The sequence below is a fragment of the Channa argus genome, chromosome 15, assembly GCF_033026475.1.
Source record: "Channa argus isolate prfri chromosome 15, Channa argus male v1.0, whole genome shotgun sequence".
Classification (NCBI taxonomy): Eukaryota; Metazoa; Chordata; class Actinopteri; order Anabantiformes; family Channidae; genus Channa; species Channa argus.
The window spans coordinates 18912665-18932906 of NC_090211.1; the positions used below are offsets into that span (position 1 = coordinate 18912665).

The 20242-nt window shown below is 42.8% G+C and overlaps 1 protein-coding gene across 4 annotated transcripts; it reads left to right on the forward strand.

The window, feature by feature from the left end:
• Window positions 1–569: 569 nt before the first annotated feature.
• Window positions 570–20195, forward strand: atp2a1 (ATPase sarcoplasmic/endoplasmic reticulum Ca2+ transporting 1). 4 transcript variants are annotated; one of them, XM_067478255.1, is made up of 26 exons: window positions 570–725; window positions 828–964; window positions 1803–1820; window positions 2274–2356; window positions 5641–5745; window positions 6829–6967; window positions 8003–8083; window positions 8184–8269; window positions 9713–9868; window positions 9945–10086; window positions 11941–12107; window positions 12491–12579; window positions 12662–12764; window positions 12865–12996; window positions 13356–13481; window positions 13570–13788; window positions 13883–13994; window positions 14307–14530; window positions 14643–14863; window positions 15309–15511; window positions 16105–16190; window positions 16333–16466; window positions 17178–17295; window positions 18225–18342; window positions 18855–18899; window positions 19921–20195. In XM_067478255.1, the coding sequence occupies exons 2-25, from the start codon at window positions 847–849 to the stop codon at window positions 18857–18859; spliced, it is 2985 nt and encodes a 994-aa protein (XP_067334356.1). In that variant the 5' UTR covers window positions 570–725; window positions 828–846; the 3' UTR covers window positions 18860–18899; window positions 19921–20195. The 4 variants fall into 4 exon arrangements, with proteins under 4 accessions (XP_067334356.1, XP_067334355.1, XP_067334354.1 ...); XM_067478254.1 differs by lacking the exon at window positions 18855–18899; XM_067478253.1 differs by lacking the exons at window positions 18855–18899; window positions 19921–20195 and having other exon boundaries at window positions 18225–18374.
• Window positions 20196–20242: the final 47 nt, after the last annotated feature.

Below are 20242 nucleotides of genomic sequence, written 5' to 3' on the forward strand. Positions count from 1 at the left end.
TTAAAAGGATACTTTTAAAGATACTACTTTACTGAGAGATGGGAGCAAAAACTCCATGCTCCATCCAAACCATGTAAAAAGGCAAATAAAATAAAAGTACTCAAGTAAAGTTCTTAAAATTTGTACTTAAGTAGCCCATGAGTTGCTTCCACTGGTAATATATTTATCCCCAAACTTGCCTTGGACAGAAAACCTGTATCCTAGACACCTTGGAGTTCTTTTGAATCCTCACATTCTTTGACATGTCTTTTATATTTCGTTTTAATTACTGACTCGACTTATTGTGCACCCACCCCCCCATTCAGAAAGCCATTATGTTGCCCCTCCTCACTGTCCTGACCATGAATGTTCTCTAATGCACATCTTATTTCCAGCATGCCGGGCAGTGCAGCCCTCTGCAGTTGTTGCCCCTCTCATACCCCACCTCCCCCTCACCCAACCACCCCCACATCCCCCTGACTATTCTTCACCCACCTATTTGTGACGTTCTTAGCCAATGAGGGGTGAGTGCATGGCGCGCGACCACCAATGAGGCCCCTTTTTCATCTGTATAAAACTTTTCAGGACAGTTTGCTGGTTTGCACTTTCTGTCAGTCCAGGGCTCCGAGAGGAGAGGAACAGCCCAGAGAGAAAGAGAGAGAGAGAGGGTGCAGAGAGAGAGCAAGCGTGAACGCAGGGGGGGGTTTGCCAGTTTTTAATTCTAGCCCCACACTTCAAAGAAAGTGGTGGGTGAACGTATGAAACGTTTTTTAAGAAAGTTTCAGTATCAGGTCATCGTGGTCCCTCACACTGAAGTGGTTCTTTTTTTTCCCTTTTTGTCCCTGAAGCCTCTCTGTTTCAGTGAAGATGGAGAACGCACACAGCAAAGAGTCGGCGGACGTCCTGTCCTACTTCTGCGTCACCGAAGACACCGGCCTGTCTCCTGAGCAGGTTAAGAAGAGCCTGGACAAGTACGGCTTCAACGGTGAGGTCTCAGAGAAAGAGATGGATGATGAGATGATGAGGAGGGGGCAGCTGGGTGGACTCCACTGGAGAAGTGGCAAGGAAGAGTAGGAATGAATGAATGAATCGCAGGATGGAGGAGCAACACACATGCATCAGCTCATGGGATTTAGCTTGGAAGTGAGATAGAAGTGTTGACACTCAGACACTAAGGGAAACGTAAGAGAAGAAATTAGTTTGTAAAGAAGGGACACGAAGGGGGTGGGGGGGGAAGCTTCAGGTTTCTGATAGTCACAGCTGGCTTTAAAAAGGCAGATAAAACTTAATTTTACAGTAAATTTTGCCCCCGTCCTGCCATTTTAGACTCGCTCGCTTCCTGCAGGCCTCTTTCACAACAGGGGCTTCACTTAATCACAGGCTGTTCGCGGCCGACGAACTGGGAGCAAAATGTCTTCTGCTCGCTTCGCTACAGCATCTCACACACAGCACAGTGTATATATTTAACCGGCCCCCTAAGCTTTTGTTCCAGCAAATCGTGCTCGACCAGGCTGGCACGAGTGTATTCGGAGACTCAGCTGACAAATGTGCGTGTTGACAGAGTAACAGCTTGTAATTAGGGGTCACTGTAAAGGTCAGTTACTGAAGACACTATATTTGTGTCGTAAACAGGCAGCAGCTAAAGACGTTCACCACCTAATTAATCTCCTCGTGCGTGGATGGATGGTGTATAATTGTATTAGCTTGTGTGTCGACGTGAGCTCAAACTGCCTCGTCCTCATTGTGATTTAATGCCGCAAACATTCAACACAAATGCAGGTAAATGTGGCGTGTTAATAACCTTTGTCTCTCTTCCCCCACAGAGCTGCCGGCAGAGGAGGGTGAGTCCACTTTAAATCTCCTCCGACACCCGCTTTTTCAATCCTCCGTGTCTCGACAGTCAGAGTGCCTCTTTTGATTTTGTGCCCCGCGGACACACCTGTTCCCCTCACTTCCTGTGGTAGTCGTTTGTTTTGACACCTGTTGTTGGCTCCTGTTCGCGTGCAACAGTCTCGGAGAAAGTCACAAACACGTTCCCACCACAGAAAACCCACAAAAACAGGTTTTGTTTTAATCCAAGCTGACCCCAAAACTAGCAGATCTAAACATAGATGAAGTGACTTTATAAAAACACAAGGGGGAAGTGATCATATCGACCTTGCACGTCATCCATCTTGCATGTAAATTCACAAATATATAGAGGCAATATTATTGTAGCACATGGTTTAAGCATGCAGGTAAATATTAGTCAGCAGTTCCTCGGTGATGTTTTTCTGTTTTCCTTCACTTCGCAGGTAAAAGTATCTGGGAGCTGGTGGCGGAGCAATTCGAGGACCTGTTGGTCAGAATCTTGCTGCTGGCTGCTTGCATCTCTTTTGTGAGTCGCTTTTCTTTAGATGATACACAATATTCATTATTTTGCAGATATATTTAGGGAAAGGTATTTTTTCATTTTGTTTGCCTTTATTTCTTTTTCGTGTGCCCCCAAGAATTTCTTCTTAGAAAGTTGGTGACTTTTCTGCATCTTCAACTGATATCTTTCATTATTAATCGTCTTGACTACAGCTGCATCTTCCAACCTCCAATATGCCTTAAATGACAGAGAGCGTAATCACAGAAACTTTAAATTAGAGCCATAAACAGTGTTTTTGACATGATTGTGTAGCTGTTACCCCCAACAGTACTTTGCATTGAACAGGTGGAAGCTAATGACTGAGAGGGTGGTCTCAGGAAATGATGCACTGTTTAGGCCCCTGATACTGTGATGGTGATGAATACAAACTACTGCGTATTAGGTATTGTACTTAAGGACAGTACTGCTGAGTACTTCAAGTGTTGACTTTATTTCAACGGCAAATATTTGCTACTATTCTACTTGAATACACTTACTTTCTATTCTACTTGCTAAATTTAGTCGATGACTTAACTTGATGCTTTTCAGATTCAGATTCATTAATAAAATATATTGTAATTGTAAGCTGTTATTGCTTCCCGGCGTGTAATGGATTCAAAAGTTGATCATCAAAACAGAGTATAAAAGAGCAGCCAGCTGCAACGTTAAAGGGATCAACAATTAATATTAATTAATTAATATCACAAAAATATCTGGTTACTTTGAGTACTTCCAATGAACCATTGGCAGTGTAGGACTTTTTCCTTGGATATTTTTACGTATCAAATAATGTGGGCATTTCTTCCATCTTTGGTTATGTGTAGGTTTAAGTTTTATTAAGGTAAAGCTTTTGCCTCAAGTCTCAATTTATGTAGAGCTGCTTGAGAGGCCACGAAGTCACGCGTTCGGTGCTCACAGTCTAAAACACGTAACAAAGTACCTACGGTAACAAGCAGAATTTGAGTTTGATAAAACAACAAGAGCGCTGGTGATTGGAAAAGCAAAAGTGCTGCAGTCCTGCACTTCTTTTAACCCGCGCCTGTTTTCTTTGTGATCGCGCACGCGCTTGCACACTCGCACCCTCGGGCCGACAATCAGAGTGTGAACCTCGCCAAGTTATTAAATTACATTTGGACTCATGTCCTCACTCTCATTTACACAAGGAATCCCTCTCTCCCTCCTCCCCCCCCTCCCTGTTGCTCTCTCCGAAACACTTTCATGGAGAGTAGGCTGGACGCATTGTCTTAATCCTCGATCTCTGCCCTCTGGCCTCCCCGGACAGCTGTCACCATGGCCTTAGAAGGCTATGTGTGTGTGTGTGTGTGTGTGTGAACCAGAGAGACAAAGAGAAAGACAAGAGAGTGGCTGTGTGTGTGTGTGTGCACATATGCATGTCAGGAGCTTTATTTTAAGAAAGTCTCAAGCCAGGGTGAGAAACTGTATCCTTGGACAAAGGTCAGGGATGGAAGGAACGGGGGATGGCTTGCAGCAGCAGCAGCAGCAGGGGAGAGTGATGGGGGAGAGTTGGGGATTGGGTTGCACAATGGCATTGTTAGTCACAATGACAAACGAGAGCAATAGATTCAGAGTCGTATATGGTTTCGAAAAGAGAGAACACCAAATGCTGCAGATACACGGTCGTCCTATTCATACACACAGGAATGTCGCGCCACTGCAACGTGCCGACAGGCCCCGACTCTTATTTCTGAGATCGATTGTATCTGTGATCACAAGCAGGGTGAAGACAGAAGATTAAAAGCAGGCAACTGAAAGACGCAGTCATGTTGTGATGCTAAGGGGAAAACGCTGAGCGCTACAGGAGGAGGATGGGACGCCTCTTGTCTCCTCTGTCTCTGGTTAGCTCCGCGCTCCGCTGGCTTGCAGCTAATCTGTGTCAATGTCAACACGGAGCCTTTCCGAAACAGACCTGTGTTAGCAACACACACGCTCCCACTCACAGGGAGGCACGTGTTCGACTATAGGTTCGGGGAAGAGTCACTTGTACAGGAAAGGCTTCACACACACACACACGTAGGATGACATAAGGTGCGACAAAGTGAAATGTCCCTCTAAATAGCTCCTCGCCATGTCAGTTTTATGCTTTATGGTGGCCAGCAGCGAAAGACAACAACTTTAAAGACACACGTCAGAACAAACAGACACTGTGAAGATTATTATTTATAACTACATGAATTGTGTTAAATCTCCTTTAGCCTTCCATACATATCGCTTCTAACTAAAAAAGTCCGGGGGTTGTGACTGTGACATGTTCTGGGGGAGCAGCTTGATCGAAACAAAACTGTCCAATCAGACCACGAGCATCTGAATTAACAAAAACACTTCCCAATGACATCACCTGGAGGAGGTTTTCAGCTAGAGGCAGGAACACATTTTAATATACGAAAGGCTGTAAAGATCTGTAAGAACATTTCACATTTTTCTTTGATAAATTAATAATCTATCACCAAAATCACTGACAATAAATAATGTTCCGTTGTCTGACTAATTGTTCATACAGCAGTGTATCATTTACTGAGCTGTAGCTCGGGATGCGTACGTCAATGTTTGGTGTTACTTGTACCGTAAGTGCGGAAGTGTTTGTTTCTGAGCTCAGTAAACCTCATTTTGACTAAAGTTGGGATTTGTAAGTGAAGAGAACACAGTGATAATATCTGTGTGGGATCAGACTGTAATCATGGATGGATTCTGCCAAACTGAGACTTTTTTGGCTCCTTTTAATCAGTTTTTGTCTATTTGTGGTTTCTTGGCCTCTTTTTAATAAGTTCATTTGTATTTTTATTATATTTTTTGTCTGTTCTGTCTCTTGTTAGAATATCTGCCTTTTTGTGTGTGTTTTGTTTTGTTTTCTTTCTTTCTTTTTTTTTTTTTTGTGTCTTCTTGGTCACTTTTTTGCACCGTGAACCGTTGGGACTGCGCCTGGTCGGCCTGTTCGGTAATTTCAAGAAGAGCATCCATGACTGTATTGTGTTGTAAAAATGCTGCGCTATCGCAAATGATGCATCATTCAATTAAGCTGATTGTCAAAAGTTGAACTGCAAAAGTTTTGACAATTATCTAACAATTTATTGACACAAAATGTCTTGGTTAATCATAAAAGGCAACGTTGGCATAGTAATAATCATCATCATCATCATAATAATAACTCACAGCCGGTGGAATTTTTTTTTTGTTTTTTTTATAACAATTAGCACAAGTGATTAAAAAAGTTGTAGTTATTGAAAACTTCAGCTTCTCTTTCTCGTTCTTAGGTACTCGCCTGGTTTGAGGAAGGTGAGGAAACTGTCACTGCCTTTGTGGAGCCCTTCGTCATCCTCCTCATCCTCATTGCAAATGCCATCGTTGGAGTGTGGCAGGTCAGCAAGCACACACACACACACACACACACACACACACACACACAATTGCAATCACAAGGACACATACCTGCTCCTGAATTCTGTTTTTTTACACACACCTAAATAGACTCGTATATTTAGCAACAATCACACATAATAAATCACACACACACACACACACACACACACACACACACACACTTTGATGGCCTGCTGAGGTCGCGGTCTGTGTCCTTTAAAGCTAGCACACTTCCAGAGCTCAGTGTTCAAGGAAGCAGGAATGAGAGATATGACGTCAGCAGGAGGTGAAAAGGTTGAAGGTTAAGCCATCAGGGTCCGGGCGAGAAAGATGGAGGGGCTGGGGGAGGGTGGACTGAGAGCGGCCGTGCCTTGAAGGCTCAAAACGCAGCCTGCTTCATAACAATCCACGGTCAAGTTTCCACCAGACCATCAGAGTGCGTGTGTGTGCTGGTGGGAGGGGGTCATTTTAACCCTGTGGCAGTCATTTGGAAACTATGCACAAGGATTCACACATGGGGAGAATGGGGGAGAATGGAGAGAGGGAGTGCGACTGGCATAAGTTGGGCTTTACACTTTGAGGCGGTGGAGGGCAGCCTTGGAAGAAACCGCTGAAGTGGACATCACTGTCTGATCATCCTGTTGTTCAGCCTGAGCCAGCTCTGACACACACACACACACACACACACAGTGTAAACACTGTTCACAAAAGAGTTTTAAACTGTGACTCAACAGTAACAATAGAACCGTAAAATAAAAGATCGGTTGAGATAATAATTCCTTTTTACACTGAAGCATTTACAAAGAACAAATACAAAAAGCATTTTGCCACATTACTTCTGTCTTCTAGTGTTTTTTTTATATATGCAAATATATATTAAGAATGATGCTGCTGAGTGGTTTTTTCATATTTAAAGCCCTTCGTACATAAATGGAACTTAAATGTGACTAAATGCGTCCAACGTGCACAAGAGCAGATGATACGCCAGCATCGCTTGCCTGGAGTTGGTATAAACTCAGACATAATGGAACCGAATTAACCATATGTTTTGTTTTGTGTGGCTTTTTGTGCTCTTGCAACAGGAGCGCAATGCCGAGAGCGCGATAGAGGCCCTGAAGGAGTACGAGCCGGAGATGGGCAAAGTTTACCGGGCAGACAGGAAGAGCGTGCAGAGGATCAAAGCCAGAGAGATTGTTCCTGGTGACGTGGTGGAAGTTTCTGGTAAGACTCCAGTTCAGGGGGGATTTTTTTGTTTCACTGTTTCCTTTATTAAAAGTCCCTTTGTCCACGGCTTAGAGGCAGTTAAAAGACAGAGGAGTGCAGCTCAAAGTTAAGAGCAGACTGAAACATTTCTTTTGAAACCCTTGAACTGTTCGTTTAGCACTGGCGATTTTTATGAGCATAAAGAATTAGTAGGACGAGATAAAGAAAAACAACAAAAAACCCACAAAACCTGAAGAATGGACAAACACGGGACAGTAAAAAGACACGAATGTTTCAACAAAACTTCCACGGATTTAAAGTAAACACAAAAGAGAGGAAAACTCAGCAAAAAGAGAACAAAAAAAAAAAAACGTCCAGCATAAATAAGTGCTGAAGTCAGACTGACTTCGTGGCAGGAAAGAAAGATGTGCTGTCACAGAGCAATGCAGGAAACTCTGCTTTCATAAGGTCACTAAAGCCATTCACACACACCCAAGGTTTGAGTTGTTTGTAAATTGTGCCACATTCAGAAAAGGGTGAAATGGCGTCGGCGGTGACCTCTCACCCTGTGCGGCAGTGAACAAACACGTGGCCGCTGAGCTTCGGTGGCCTGCGCTGAATCCTTGTCCACTTGCACTTCGTGGGAGTCACATGCACGTGTGTGCTGATGTCCTTGAGGATGAACCTTTTAAGGCAGTCACAGACACAGAGGGTGGAGGAGGTGGAGGAGGTGGGGGACTGAAGGAACTCAGAAACAAGCTTGAGTATAAATACACTTAATATCGACTCGCTCCTCTGTCTCTGCCCCTCGCTCTGTTTGCTGTACACCTGTTCTTTTCATTTCGTGATCTCCCCAAGGTCTCCCTCTCCCTCTTACTGGGACTGTGGTATCAGTTTTCAACAACAACACAATCCACGCGCAGTGCTAAAGCCGGTCAGTCAACCCTCACCCCCTCCCAGTCAGACTGATTTCAAGCTGTAATCCGTCACGAGAGCCAAAAACCTTTAAATAAATCAGCCATTTAAAGTAAAAATGCTTGTGTGTGCATCTAGTTGGTGACAAAGTGCCGGCTGACATCAGGATCATCTCCATCAAATCCACCACCCTGCGCGTGGACCAGTCCATTCTCACTGGTAGGTAGCACTGTATGTCGCACGCAACACACAAGTGTGTCCTTTTTCAGTGTCTGCTTTTTTTTTTTTTTCCCTGACCTGGTCCCTCTGCAACTTGCAGGTGAGTCCGTCAGCGTGATCAAGCACACAGATCCGGTCCCAGACCCCCGAGCTGTCAACCAGGACAAGAAGAACATGCTGTTCTCTGTGAGTCCTGCATCCTGCCCACTTTTCCGCAGATCATTCTCCTCGTCTTTTTTTTCTTTTCAACCCGTCGCTTGTAACAAAAAAAAAAAAAAAAAATACAGGTCTCACTAATATCATAAAGAACAGCTCAGCTCAATGTCTGTGGGCCGTAAAGCTGTTTTTATACTCAGCTGAAGTTAAAATGTTGCTGTATTAAATAAGTAGGATGTGATAAAGTGCGAAGGATTTAGTAAAGAATTCACGAAGAATGACTTAAATGTCCTCTGAGGAGAACAGTTGAGCCATCCTACACAATCCCATTGTGTCTTCTTCTTCTACCAGACTGCAGAATTAGTGCCACTGGCTGTTTGTCCCAGTATAATCCGTGGTAACTGTGGTGCAGGGGAATGTGCATTAAATGTGCATTAGTGCCCAATTTGGATGGAAGCTTCCTGACTCGTGAGCATAATGACAAACTGGTATGAAGCCTAACAATTATTATGGATCAAGAGGTAAAGCAGTTTCAACAGGTCGATCCCCGGCTCCTCCTGTGTATGTCGAAGTGAAGTGAAGCTCCGGGCAAGATGCTGAGCACCAAGTTGCTCCAGCACCTAAGATGGCAGCTAGAATGTCATCAGTGTGGTTGAAAGTGGTTAAAAGTTACGGTTTTATCAGAAGTGTTACTCACTATTACCTGTGCTTTCACAGCTCCAACATAGAAAAATGTCTGGTGAAATGACTCCCCCGAAAACCAGATGATCTTAAGCCATTTATCCTGATAATAAATTTACACTTAATTTGACGGTGAACTACTTTTAAAACTGCTGTTGCTTTTAAAACTGCTATGATAATGATGTCTGTACAATAACTAAATAATAAATAATAATCAAAGCCTCCAGCTCTGTCAGGCTAAAGTGGCAGCAGCTGAAGCTGAACACAAAAAAAAAAAACACTGTGATGATGCAAACATACTGATGGTTTGCAAATGCAATGTAATGTTTAACATAATGTTAGTTTAGGGTGTCACCAGGCTAAGATTCGCTAACTAGCGCTAAACATAAAATTGTCCTCTTTGAATTTTGTGGTTCAAAAAATATTCATTACATGTGTCTATTTTATAATTAATAAGCTATTTAGCAATTTTTCACTACATAATATTTCCCCTTAAGCAACACAAACACACACACACACATATCCCAGACAATTATACCAGTTCTATAAAATGGTTTGTGAAATAATAATTAACAACTGTAGAAAATTAAAATGGTTTTGGTCCAAGAAATGATCTGGAGAACACGGAACTAGCACAAGGAATTGTCAACTCAGTTAAAGCTTAAATGTCCACCTCATGAGGACAGAGAGTCACTGCAATTAATGGTCTAATTAATTGTCTGGGTGTAAAAGGTCTTAAATACGGTAACATTTTTCAGATCACCCAACTTTGTCCCGTAAACCTCTGTTCAGGGCACCAACATCTCTGCAGGAAAAGCCATCGGTATCGCTGTTTGCACTGGCGTCTCCACTGAGATTGGCAAGATTCGGGACCAGATGGCCGCCACTGAGCAGGAGAAGACGCCTCTGCAGCAGAAACTGGACGAGTTTGGGGAGCAGCTGTCCAAGGTGGGTGAAGCCTCTGAAACTGCTTCTGAAACTCATTTGGTTGAGTTTAACATTTCTGCGACTGTCCGTCCTCCAGGTTATCTCCCTCATTTGCGTGGCCGTCTGGATAATCAACATTGGCCATTTCAATGACCCCGTCCATGGAGGCTCCTGGATCCGCGGCGCTATCTACTACTTCAAGATTGCTGTGGCTCTGGCTGTGGCTGCCATCCCTGAAGGTAAGACCTTGGGCTTAACTTCCATTTGGTTGCCTCTTATCATATCTAAGATTTATCTGGTGTAGCTTTTCAGTGTGAAGCTGCAGCCCCCAGACCATTAGAAATTTAATGAAGGCCATCGGCTTATGACAAAACTTTACCTCATTTTATCGTTGAAAGAATCATGGTTGATTTTTTTCAACATGATCTGTCTAGTCGAGTTCCGGAGCTGGAAAGTCATTGGGCCAGTAAAGTAGGAGTTTGCACAGAGGCTCGTCATTACATTAAAATCCATAAGAGCTGGTGTTTTGCCTTTATTTATTTATTTGTTTTTCTCATTTTTCTTCGTGCTTGCTTACAGCATAGAACAATAGTTTTTAATGATATGAGTAACTAAACGAATGTGGCCCAAGCCCGGATGGACCAACTAATGACCAGGTTGTCAACAATCTCAAGCTGTCTGCAAAGTACACTCTTGATTATTTGACAGATGCTTTTATCCAATGACAATGATCATCTCATCGCACCTATCAAGCGCTGGGACGTCATAGGCAGCAGGTCAACAATCAGTGCTTGTTGTGGATGTGGTGGAGGCAGGAAAACCACAAGGTTACATATGTGATGTGGAGACCAGCGGTTCTCACTGCTGGTCCTCCAGGACACCACCCCTGCTCCTCTTTAGGGACTGTCCCTATACTATACCCACTGCTGACTACCTGGACCAGGATCAGAAAGTGGAACATACCATCGTTGATGACGGTAGAGTGAGGGGAAGACAAAGTGAACTGGTATCGTCACGCTTGTGATGGACTGAATAAGCAGTTAGTAGTTGGAAAACAAGCAGGGCAGTGGTCTTTGAGGACCAGGATTGAGAAGCACTGGGTCAGAGCATCTCCATACCTGCAGGTTTTGTGGGATGTAAAGTGGTCAGTACCTGCCAGTATGTGTCCAAGGATAACCCGAGACCTGGTGACAGGGTTTTTTGCAACCAAAGACTGGTGTGATCCCACAGAGCAGCTACTGTAGTACACACTTCCTGCTGGATCAACAGGTGTCAGAACATACAATGTTGTTGCATAGCATTCCGAGTACTACTACCCTTAAAGTATTTCGATCTCTATGCAGCTGACAGCCGCGTTTACGGTCTAAGGCAGGAAAAAAAACCGAAATATTCAAGATCATTTGTCATTTTGATAACTTTTAAAAACACATTGTTACCCAGCGGGTGCTCACACTTCTCCCTTTCTCACCAGTCAGCTGTAAACTCTGGCAGAGCCCGTCAGAAACGACGGTCTGATCGTGCCAACAGGACAAATCATCATCTGCAAACACCGGTGTCACCATAATGTCACTAAACTGGACACTCTCCAGACTTTCTCCACATGGTTGTCAGGGTTGAGTTTTGCCAAGAATGTGAACACAGGGCTGACTCAGAGGGCACACAGACTGAATGGCTTGCAGCAGCCCCACACCACAGAAATATTTTTGGAGGACGCCGTAGTTGGGGTGGGCTCCAGCTGATGTGTAAAGGAGCGTATAGGGACAACCACTACTGTCAGCCTGCCAAGAGGCAGAGTCCCTGAAGTCCCGATTTGAACAGATATGGCAGATTAGTCTTTCCACTTCCCTTAACCAGGACGGAAAAGAAGACAGAGAAATGAGTTTGAACATTGGGCAGGATTGTGTACACAAATCTGACTGTGCGCTGACAAATCCACGCTGACTTGCAAACAGAGCAGCTCTCAAAATTGGGCTTTTGTGCTCTGAAGGGTTTTGGCATTGATTTACCACCATAGTTTTGTCGCCTCATGTCATTTTCATTGTGTAGCCCATTCAGTTCCTCTTCCTCTTTTGCTTCATCCATCTGTCCGCCAGGCCTGCCCGCTGTCATCACCACCTGCCTGGCTCTGGGAACACGGCGTATGGCCAAGAAAAACGCCATCGTCAGAAGCCTGCCATCTGTGGAGACCCTGGGCTGCACCTCAGTCATCTGCTCCGATAAGACTGGTACCCTGACCACCAACCAGATGTGTGTAACCAAGGTGGGTTCAGACCCGGTCACACAGTGAGGTCCAAAAGACAGAGACTACAAAGAAAATTTGTGTTATTTAGTACATGTAAATTATATATAAGAAATCAACAGAACTGACCTTTTAAAAAAAAGGAGTTAATTTGCTTAAAGTTGATTTCTGACAAAATCATCAATATTCGTTTTCTCTAAATCGTCAAACCTAATATTCCCGGGCAATAAACCTAATATAATTTAATATTCCCCGGTTTGCATAAACATTGAATTTCAATGATGTCTTAGACGTCAACCTCACTGTGCGTCCACACATTCATACACACAAATCTTCTGGTGACGGACAGGAAGAGCTGATCTAATGCAGCACAAACTGTATTTTGTTGCTTTCTTTCAATGCAGATGTTCATTCTCGATAAAGTGGAAGGTGACAATGTTTCCCTCGCTCAGTTCGACATCTCCGGCTCAAAGTACACCCCTGAGGGAGAAGTGTAAGTGTAAAAAAAATGAATTTATAAAGAATTCAACATGCATCGTGAAGAACAAAATCTTGACTTGATCATTTTCTCCCAGTACAAAAAATGGCATGTCTCTGAAGTGTGGACAGTATGATGGACTGGTTGAGCTGGCTACCATCTGTGCCCTGTGCAACGACTCCTCTCTGGACTACAACGAGGTCTGCAGAGAACACACATTCCATGCATCTGATGGCTTGAGCATTTATTTAAAATGTGCTCACTTCGTTTCTTTCCTTTCTGTCTGTGTCTGTGATGCAGTCCAAGGGTATTTATGAGAAAGTGGGTGAAGCCACCGAAACAGCCCTGTGCTGCCTGGTGGAGAAGATGAACGTGTTCAACACAGAAGTGCGTGGCCTGTCCAAGGTGGAAAGGGCAAACACCTGCTGCAGTGTAAGTCCTGCATTGAAGTAAAAGTACTAGCACAAGAAAATGATCAATGGCCTGCATGACCTGGTGGGGTGGGATTCAATCCCGCGGCCTTATGCGTCCCAACCCGATGCCCCCACCTATTTAGCCACCAGGCCCAAGCAAGGTAGATACTGTACAATGTAGATGCTAATAAATGTTATTATTAAGTAGAAGTTCTGCCTTGAAATGTCAATTAGGTAATGAAGTGTTAACTCAGAAGATTCTTGAGGATCAAAAATAAAAGTATATGTTGCAGCTGGTAACGATGGAGCTTCATCAACATCATCGTTTGTGGAGCTCGACCCTGACTTCAAATCATCCTCCTTTTTCTTCCCGGACAGGTGATCAAGCAGCTGATGAGGAAGGAGTTCACCCTGGAGTTCTCCAGAGACAGGAAGTCCATGTCCGTCTACTGCTGTCCTGCCAAGTCGGCCAAAGCGCCCGTGGGAAACAAGATGTTTGTCAAAGTGAGTGTGTGACACAGGACGGAAAATTAAAACTGTAGTATCCTCTTTAGTGTATAATATATATGTGTATTGTTTAATGGGTCATCAGGGGGCTCCAGAGGGGGTCATTGACCGGTGCACTTACATCCGTGTGGGCACCAACCGTGTTCCCCTGACTGGCCCGGTCAAAGAGCACATCATGTCGGTCATCAAGGAGTGGGGTACAGGGCGTGACACCCTTCGCTGTCTGGCTCTTGCTACCCGTGACAGCCCTCCAAGGAAAGAGGAGATGAACCTGGAGGACTCAACCAAGTTTGTAGACTATGAGGTGGGCGACTGATCACCGCTTAACGAACTCCCTGGAGGTGGTGTGTATGTTGCAGTGGTTTCCAAATTACACTGAACTTTTCTGTTTTCTCCAGACTGATTTGACCTTTGTGGGCTGCGTTGGCATGCTCGACCCTCCTCGTAAAGAAGTCATGGGATCCATCGAGCTGTGCAGGGCTGCTGGCATCCGTGTAATCATGATCACCGGTCAGTTGCATCGTATACGAAATCAAGCCAGTTCTTAGCAGCAGGTTCTGTGGGATTTCATGGACCCTGTTTTCAGGGGGCCTAAAATGCCTGCTTTAGCAACATGGTTGCATCATGTCAACTGGACTTCTTTTCTCACTCTCACTGATTTGTTAAAAGCTTTTCAAATGACTTAAAAACAATAAGTGATGCATGCAGTGTCTTAAATTACAAAGCTGTGCAGAATTGATGAGGGACGTCGATTGTTCCAAAGACAACATTGCGAATTCCTGGACAGACTCCTTAGCAGAAATCCTAAATTCTGTCCCCCAGGTGACAACAAGGGCACGGCTGTGGCCATCTGCCGTCGTATCGGCATCTTCACTGAGGATGAGGACGTCACGGGGAAGGCTTTCACCGGTCGCGAGTTTGACGACCTCTCACCCTACGAACAGAAGCATGCTGTCCAAAAGGCTTGCTGCTTTGCCAGAGTGGAGCCTTCCCATAAGTCAAAGATTGTTGAGTACCTGCAAGGTTTTGATGAGATTACAGCCATGGTGAGGCCTGTTATGAACTGTTAAAATAAATCATTTAATTTAAAAGACAAACATGTGATAATGCATCTCAGACTGATGGTTCATCCCCATTTTCTCGCCGCCCTTCAACAAGACCGGTGATGGAGTGAATGATGCCCCAGCCTTGAAGAAGGCGGAGATTGGCATCGCCATGGGCTCTGGCACTGCCGTTGCCAAGTCTGCCTCTGAGATGGTCCTGGCTGACGACAACTTCTCTTCTATCGTGTCTGCTGTCGAGGAGGGCAGAGCCATTTACAACAACATGAAGCAGTTCATCCGCTACCTCATCTCCTCCAACGTGGGCGAGGTCGTCTGGTGAGTAGAGGGTGGGAGAACGCAGCTTGGTGCCAGTCCCGAGCCTGGATTTTAAAAAAAGGGCATCCGGCGTGAACGGAAAAACTCATGCCGAATCAACGTGCAGAACCCGTTCCACTGTGGGGACCCCTGAAGGGACAAGCTGAAAGCCGTTATTCTTTTGACAAAGGAAAAACTTTAAACTGGTATATTATGAATTATATAATATGGCACCGAGTGCAATTAATCATGCAGACCTTCTAGAAAGCAGCAAGGAAATATTGTAATATTGCAAAGGTAGACGGACATGTGATAACACGTGTCCTTTCCAAAGTACAACCATATTAAGCAAGTTAAAAACTGTGAAGTGGCCCTTTAAGCCACATTTGTTTACAGGAAGACTTCAAAAATATCAAATTGAGAATATACTCAATGACATTTTGACTTGTATCTCTAACTGTTTCAGCATCTTCCTGACGGCCGCCCTGGGGCTGCCTGAGGCTCTGATCCCCGTCCAGCTGCTTTGGGTCAACCTTGTAACCGATGGGCTGCCAGCCACTGCGCTGGGCTTCAACCCTCCGGATCTGGATATTATGGGCAAAGCCCCCCGCTCTCCCAAAGAGCCCCTCATCTCCGGCTGGCTCTTCTTCAGATATTTGGCCATTGGAGGTACAACAAATAATGTGTCACTAACTTTTCATTTGGAAATATCTGGAATTACTAAAGTCAAAATTATGAAATCCTTTGTCCCCAGGGGTGGAAGACGTACTCTGATCTTGGACTTGAGTAAAAGTAATGGTACTACAGTATAGAGAAGGTCCTGCATTCAAAGGGTTACTTTTAAGTAAAGAGCAGTACATCAATACAATATACTTACAATATTAATTAATTAATATTACAGTTATTGTTGAATAGAGTTGAGTAGGATTATTGATGCTACATGCGCAAGTGGCTTTAATGTTGCAGCTGTTAAAGGTGGAGCTAATTTCCTAAGTAATAACTTCATATATTCCTATTGTGGTTTGTTAACTTCTCCCACAAACCACAAATTAAAAGTTTTTTTTTTTAATTTGATCCTATAATACCATTAATAAAAAATCTACTTATCAACAGAATAGGAAAAACAGCCGTTGAATAAATATTGTGGATTATAAAATTGAACTAATTAAATGTGGCACCTCTAAGTACAGTACTCTCAGTAAAATGACAGTAAAAGTTACTGCACAGTAAATGTCTCTAAAACACAGCAATGTCTCTTTCAGGTTATGTCGGTGCAGCAACTGTCGCGGCGGCAGCCTGGTGGTTCCTGTACTGTGACGATGGCCCCATGGTCACCTTCCACCAGCTGGTTAGTTCCTAAATCTATTATTATTTCTGGACCTTTCTGGCAAAACTACAATCTGCAGCGCGTCATCGTGCCACATGAGTAATCATTAAAATGATTAACACCAACGACACTTTGACGTGTGCGTTTTCATCCCCTCTGTCAGTCGCACTTCATGCAGTGCAGCGAGGACAATGTGGATTTTGCTGGAGTCCACTGCGAGGTGTTCGAGTCCGCTCCACCTATGACCATGGCTCTGTCTGTGCTGGTCACCATTGAGATGTGCAACGCTCTGAACAGGTCTGATTGAGAGCATCAAATGTATTAATTGAATTATTACCGTGTTCATGACTTGTATGTTGTAGCTGGAGCTTCTTCAACAGCCTGACTTTACAAAATACTACTAAGTAGCTAGTGAGTTTTACACAGGATCAATAAATCTTATCATATTATATTATAATATTACACTTTTTTGTAATCAGACTCTGAATTGTGTCTAGTAATTTTAGTTAGCAAATTCAAAATACGAGGTAGCAGAGCTCAAAAGATCGACCTCAGTGAATTGAAACAATGTGTATTTCCTTATTTAGACTTAATGAGTTAATTACTACCATTTATAAATAAAAGGGAGTCTCAGAACATTTTGATAAGTTAAGTGATTTTTATTAATGATGCACCTTTTCTTGTATTTTTATGTTTTTTTCAAAATAGTGTTGCTGCTTTCCTTTTAAATTACTGTGACTACTTTCTTCTGGAATTATTCTATTTTTTAATTCAATTGCTGGCTATTTGTATTAAGTAATTAATTGAATCCAGGTAATTGTCTCTGATGATAACTGTCATTATCCTGTATGTCCATATAACACCTCAAATCACTACGTGATGGTGTGACTGCAGACACACGACAACTTTCTTCTGCTTCTGCCACATCTCCACTTTACTCTTCACGTGTATTTTCATGCCTTCATGTACAACTCCATTACCCCCTCCCCCCTCCCTCATACTCCACAGCTTGTCTGAGAACCAGTCCCTGGTGCGAATGCCCCCCTGGAGCAACATCTGGCTGGTGGCCGCCATGAGCCTCTCCATGTCCCTTCACTTCATGATCATCTACATCGACCCCCTGCCCGTGAGTGTGGGCCACCTCCACTCCTCCCTCACACTGATGAGTTCTCACTCACATTCTTCATGTTTAAATACTGACAGCCAAGGTGCCGGGGATTTGAAAAAGCACCAGAAGTCATATTTCTCAGTTTAGTGCCAAGAGTCGCCCGCTACCTGTTGACCAATGTGTGATGTACAAAACTAGGTAAATTTCTTCATTTAGACCCAAAGTTAGGACAGGGAGGAGAAGGTAGATGTGAAGATTGGGATTTTCTAATATCACTAATTATTGTTCTCTGGAGGAATAAAAAGGGTTTTTACAAGTACTTACTTTTTAGCTTGGAAAGAAGTAAAGCAAATTTTACTCCACTACAAGTATATGTGTAAAAAATGATTATAACATGAATCTACACTCCACATTTGTTCCACTGGAGCATCATAAAGTTTCTGCAGAAATCTGAAATGTTGTTAGGTTTAATTTATGTAGAGGCTGAAGATAAGAATACTTAAAGGATGCCTTCACTGATTTTTTTACTTGCTTCTAGTTTACGTGGTACATGTAAATAAATGTCATTAAAAGTGCCCCTGACTACCCGACATTAAAATATCTCTCTGCTTCTAACCGAAAAATCCAGAGGACATCGCTTTCACTTAGAGGAACCTTTAGCTCAGATTATGTCATCTCATCGCTTACGTTTGTACTCGTGGTCAACCTGCTTTTCCGCGTACATTTACACCCTAAACTAAACCCACAGAAAGCAAGTTAAAAATTGGTGAAGTTGCCCTTTAAATCGAGTCGTTTCTGAAACTCTATTTAAAATCAATAACACAATATTAAAGCATCATTCTTACATGATTATATTTTATACTAAGCATACACACCCGCAAGTGCTGTCAAATACATGGAGTCACACATGGAACCTGTGTGAACGCAGCTGCTTCTTTCTTCCTCAGATGATCTTCAAGCTCACTCACCTCAACGTGGAGCAGTGGATGATTGTGCTGAAGCTCTCCTTCCCCGTCATCCTCCTCGACGAGCTTCTTAAGTTCGTGGCTCGAACATATCTGGAGGGTAAGCTAAACACTTGACCTGTTTAACAACATGTTCCCTTTAATATATCAGTAAACAAACAAACAAAAAAAAACCCCAAAAATTATATCATGTATAAATGTATATACATACATACATACATTTCTGCAACAGAAAAAAATTTTGGTCCGATCATTTACTGTTAGGGTGTAAGCAGCTTTAAAACAGTTGGGGGTAAAGATTAATAATTAGAGAATCCATCTGTTTGACAAGAGTTTGTTTGTTGTTGGATGTAAATCACTGATTTGATCCTTTTAAGATGTAAAAATTTACATAATATTTCTGAAAAGCAAAAGAGCAAGACAAACGTAAGAGTTTAAACGTGCCTGTGAAATGTGGTTGGACCAACGTAAAATAGAAACACTCGACTCCACCACGGTTCCTGACCGGTTTTAATTTTCTTCCACCCTCTATCCTCTCATTTTTGTCCTCATAACGTAACGCTCCTCCCCTTGGATGCTCTTTTTTCCACCGTTCCCTTTCTGACAATCCAGCCTAAACCCGTCTCCCCCTCTTCCATACCTCTGTATGATAACAAGGTATTTCCCCGACTAAAGGTTAAAGCACTCTGCACGTGCTGGGTGTTGGCCGTGTTTAAGTTACTCTGTTGATGAAGCATTGTGTGTGTGTGTGTGTGTGTGTTTTTACTTTTATTGTTTCTTCTAATAACTCGTCATTCTTTTGTGCTGCACACTTGGCGTTTAATCATTGGCTGGAAGGCTTTTTCTTGACCCTCTAAAAGCAGAACTGAAACTTTGCCGGTTAGCACATTTTGTGTGTTTACAATATTGAACGGAATAATACTTTTACTAACAGGGGAAAAAAAATAAAATGTTGCTGGATCGTGTTTCTCAAACATGCTTTGCTCAGTTGCTGTTTGGATTATGAAAAAGGAGCTTTGCTAATTCTGTTTAATTCATCAAATTACATTAAACTGAGTTTTGTATTAAGAGGATGCTTCAAAAAAATGTTTTTTCAATTGATTCTGTGTAAAGTGTGAATACTTTATCTGCGCTTTATGTAACTAATGGTACTTCTCCTGCAAATTAAGCTAGAAACCTGAAAACTCCTACTCACTAGGTGCCACGTGTCATAAGCTTAATAGTACAAATTAAAATAAAATAATAAATAGAAGTTTAAAAAAAGATAATTTAATTTAATTTATTTTTTAAATATAACTTATTTGGGATATGTACTTTCTTGGACAAGCCACGAAGATAAAACATTTTCCCCCCGATCAACATAATATTTAATTTACATTTAGCTAGTACAAATGTTCCTTTATCAGAAATGAAGTCAAATAAATTCTTAATTAATTTATCAAGGGAAATGCAAACTTTTGCCCCAATGTTTTTATACCCACTTTGGCGATTTTGGTTCTGATGATGAAAGAACATTTGCAGGGGCTGAGCAGCTGATGATAGTGGCATTAGTCTTCTAATCTAACTCTGGGCAACAAAAGCAAAAAAGGTTTTTTTTTTATTTTTTATTTTTTTTACTCATACTGCATTTACTTGACCTCAGCACACAGACCTTCTCTTACCAACTTTTACTCTCCAGGGAAAGTGTAGAGTGAACGAGCAACAGAGAGGGTCTGAGGCAGAGAGAGAGAGAGAGAGCGAGCGCTGAGACGCAGAGGATGGAGAAAAAGGCCAAGCTCTCCCACTGAACGAGAGCCTGCCAACAGTCATGATGTGAAAAAACAAAAAAAAAAAACACAGGTGGCACAAATACAGAAGAAAACATATAAGCCATCTGACAATACACCGGAAAAAAAGCTGCAAAATATTTTTCTGTATGTGCTGAAATTAATATATAGTGAAGAGTTATTACAACTATTGTTCTAATTCTATTCTTAAAAAAATAAAGATATGTATTAAAG

Excerpts from the sequence above, each read along its gene's own strand:
- atp2a1 (XM_067478253.1), top strand. The coding sequence starts at position 847 with ATGGAGAACGCACACAGCAAAGAGTCGGCGGACGTCCTGTCCTACTTC. Across the intron at positions 10,087-11,940 it reads TGTGGCTGCCATCCCTGAAG|GCCTGCCCGCTGTCATCACC; the intron begins GTAAGACCTTGG and ends TCTGTCCGCCAG. Across the intron at positions 12,108-12,490 it reads ACCAGATGTGTGTAACCAAG|ATGTTCATTCTCGATAAAGT; the intron begins GTGGGTTCAGAC and ends CTTTCAATGCAG.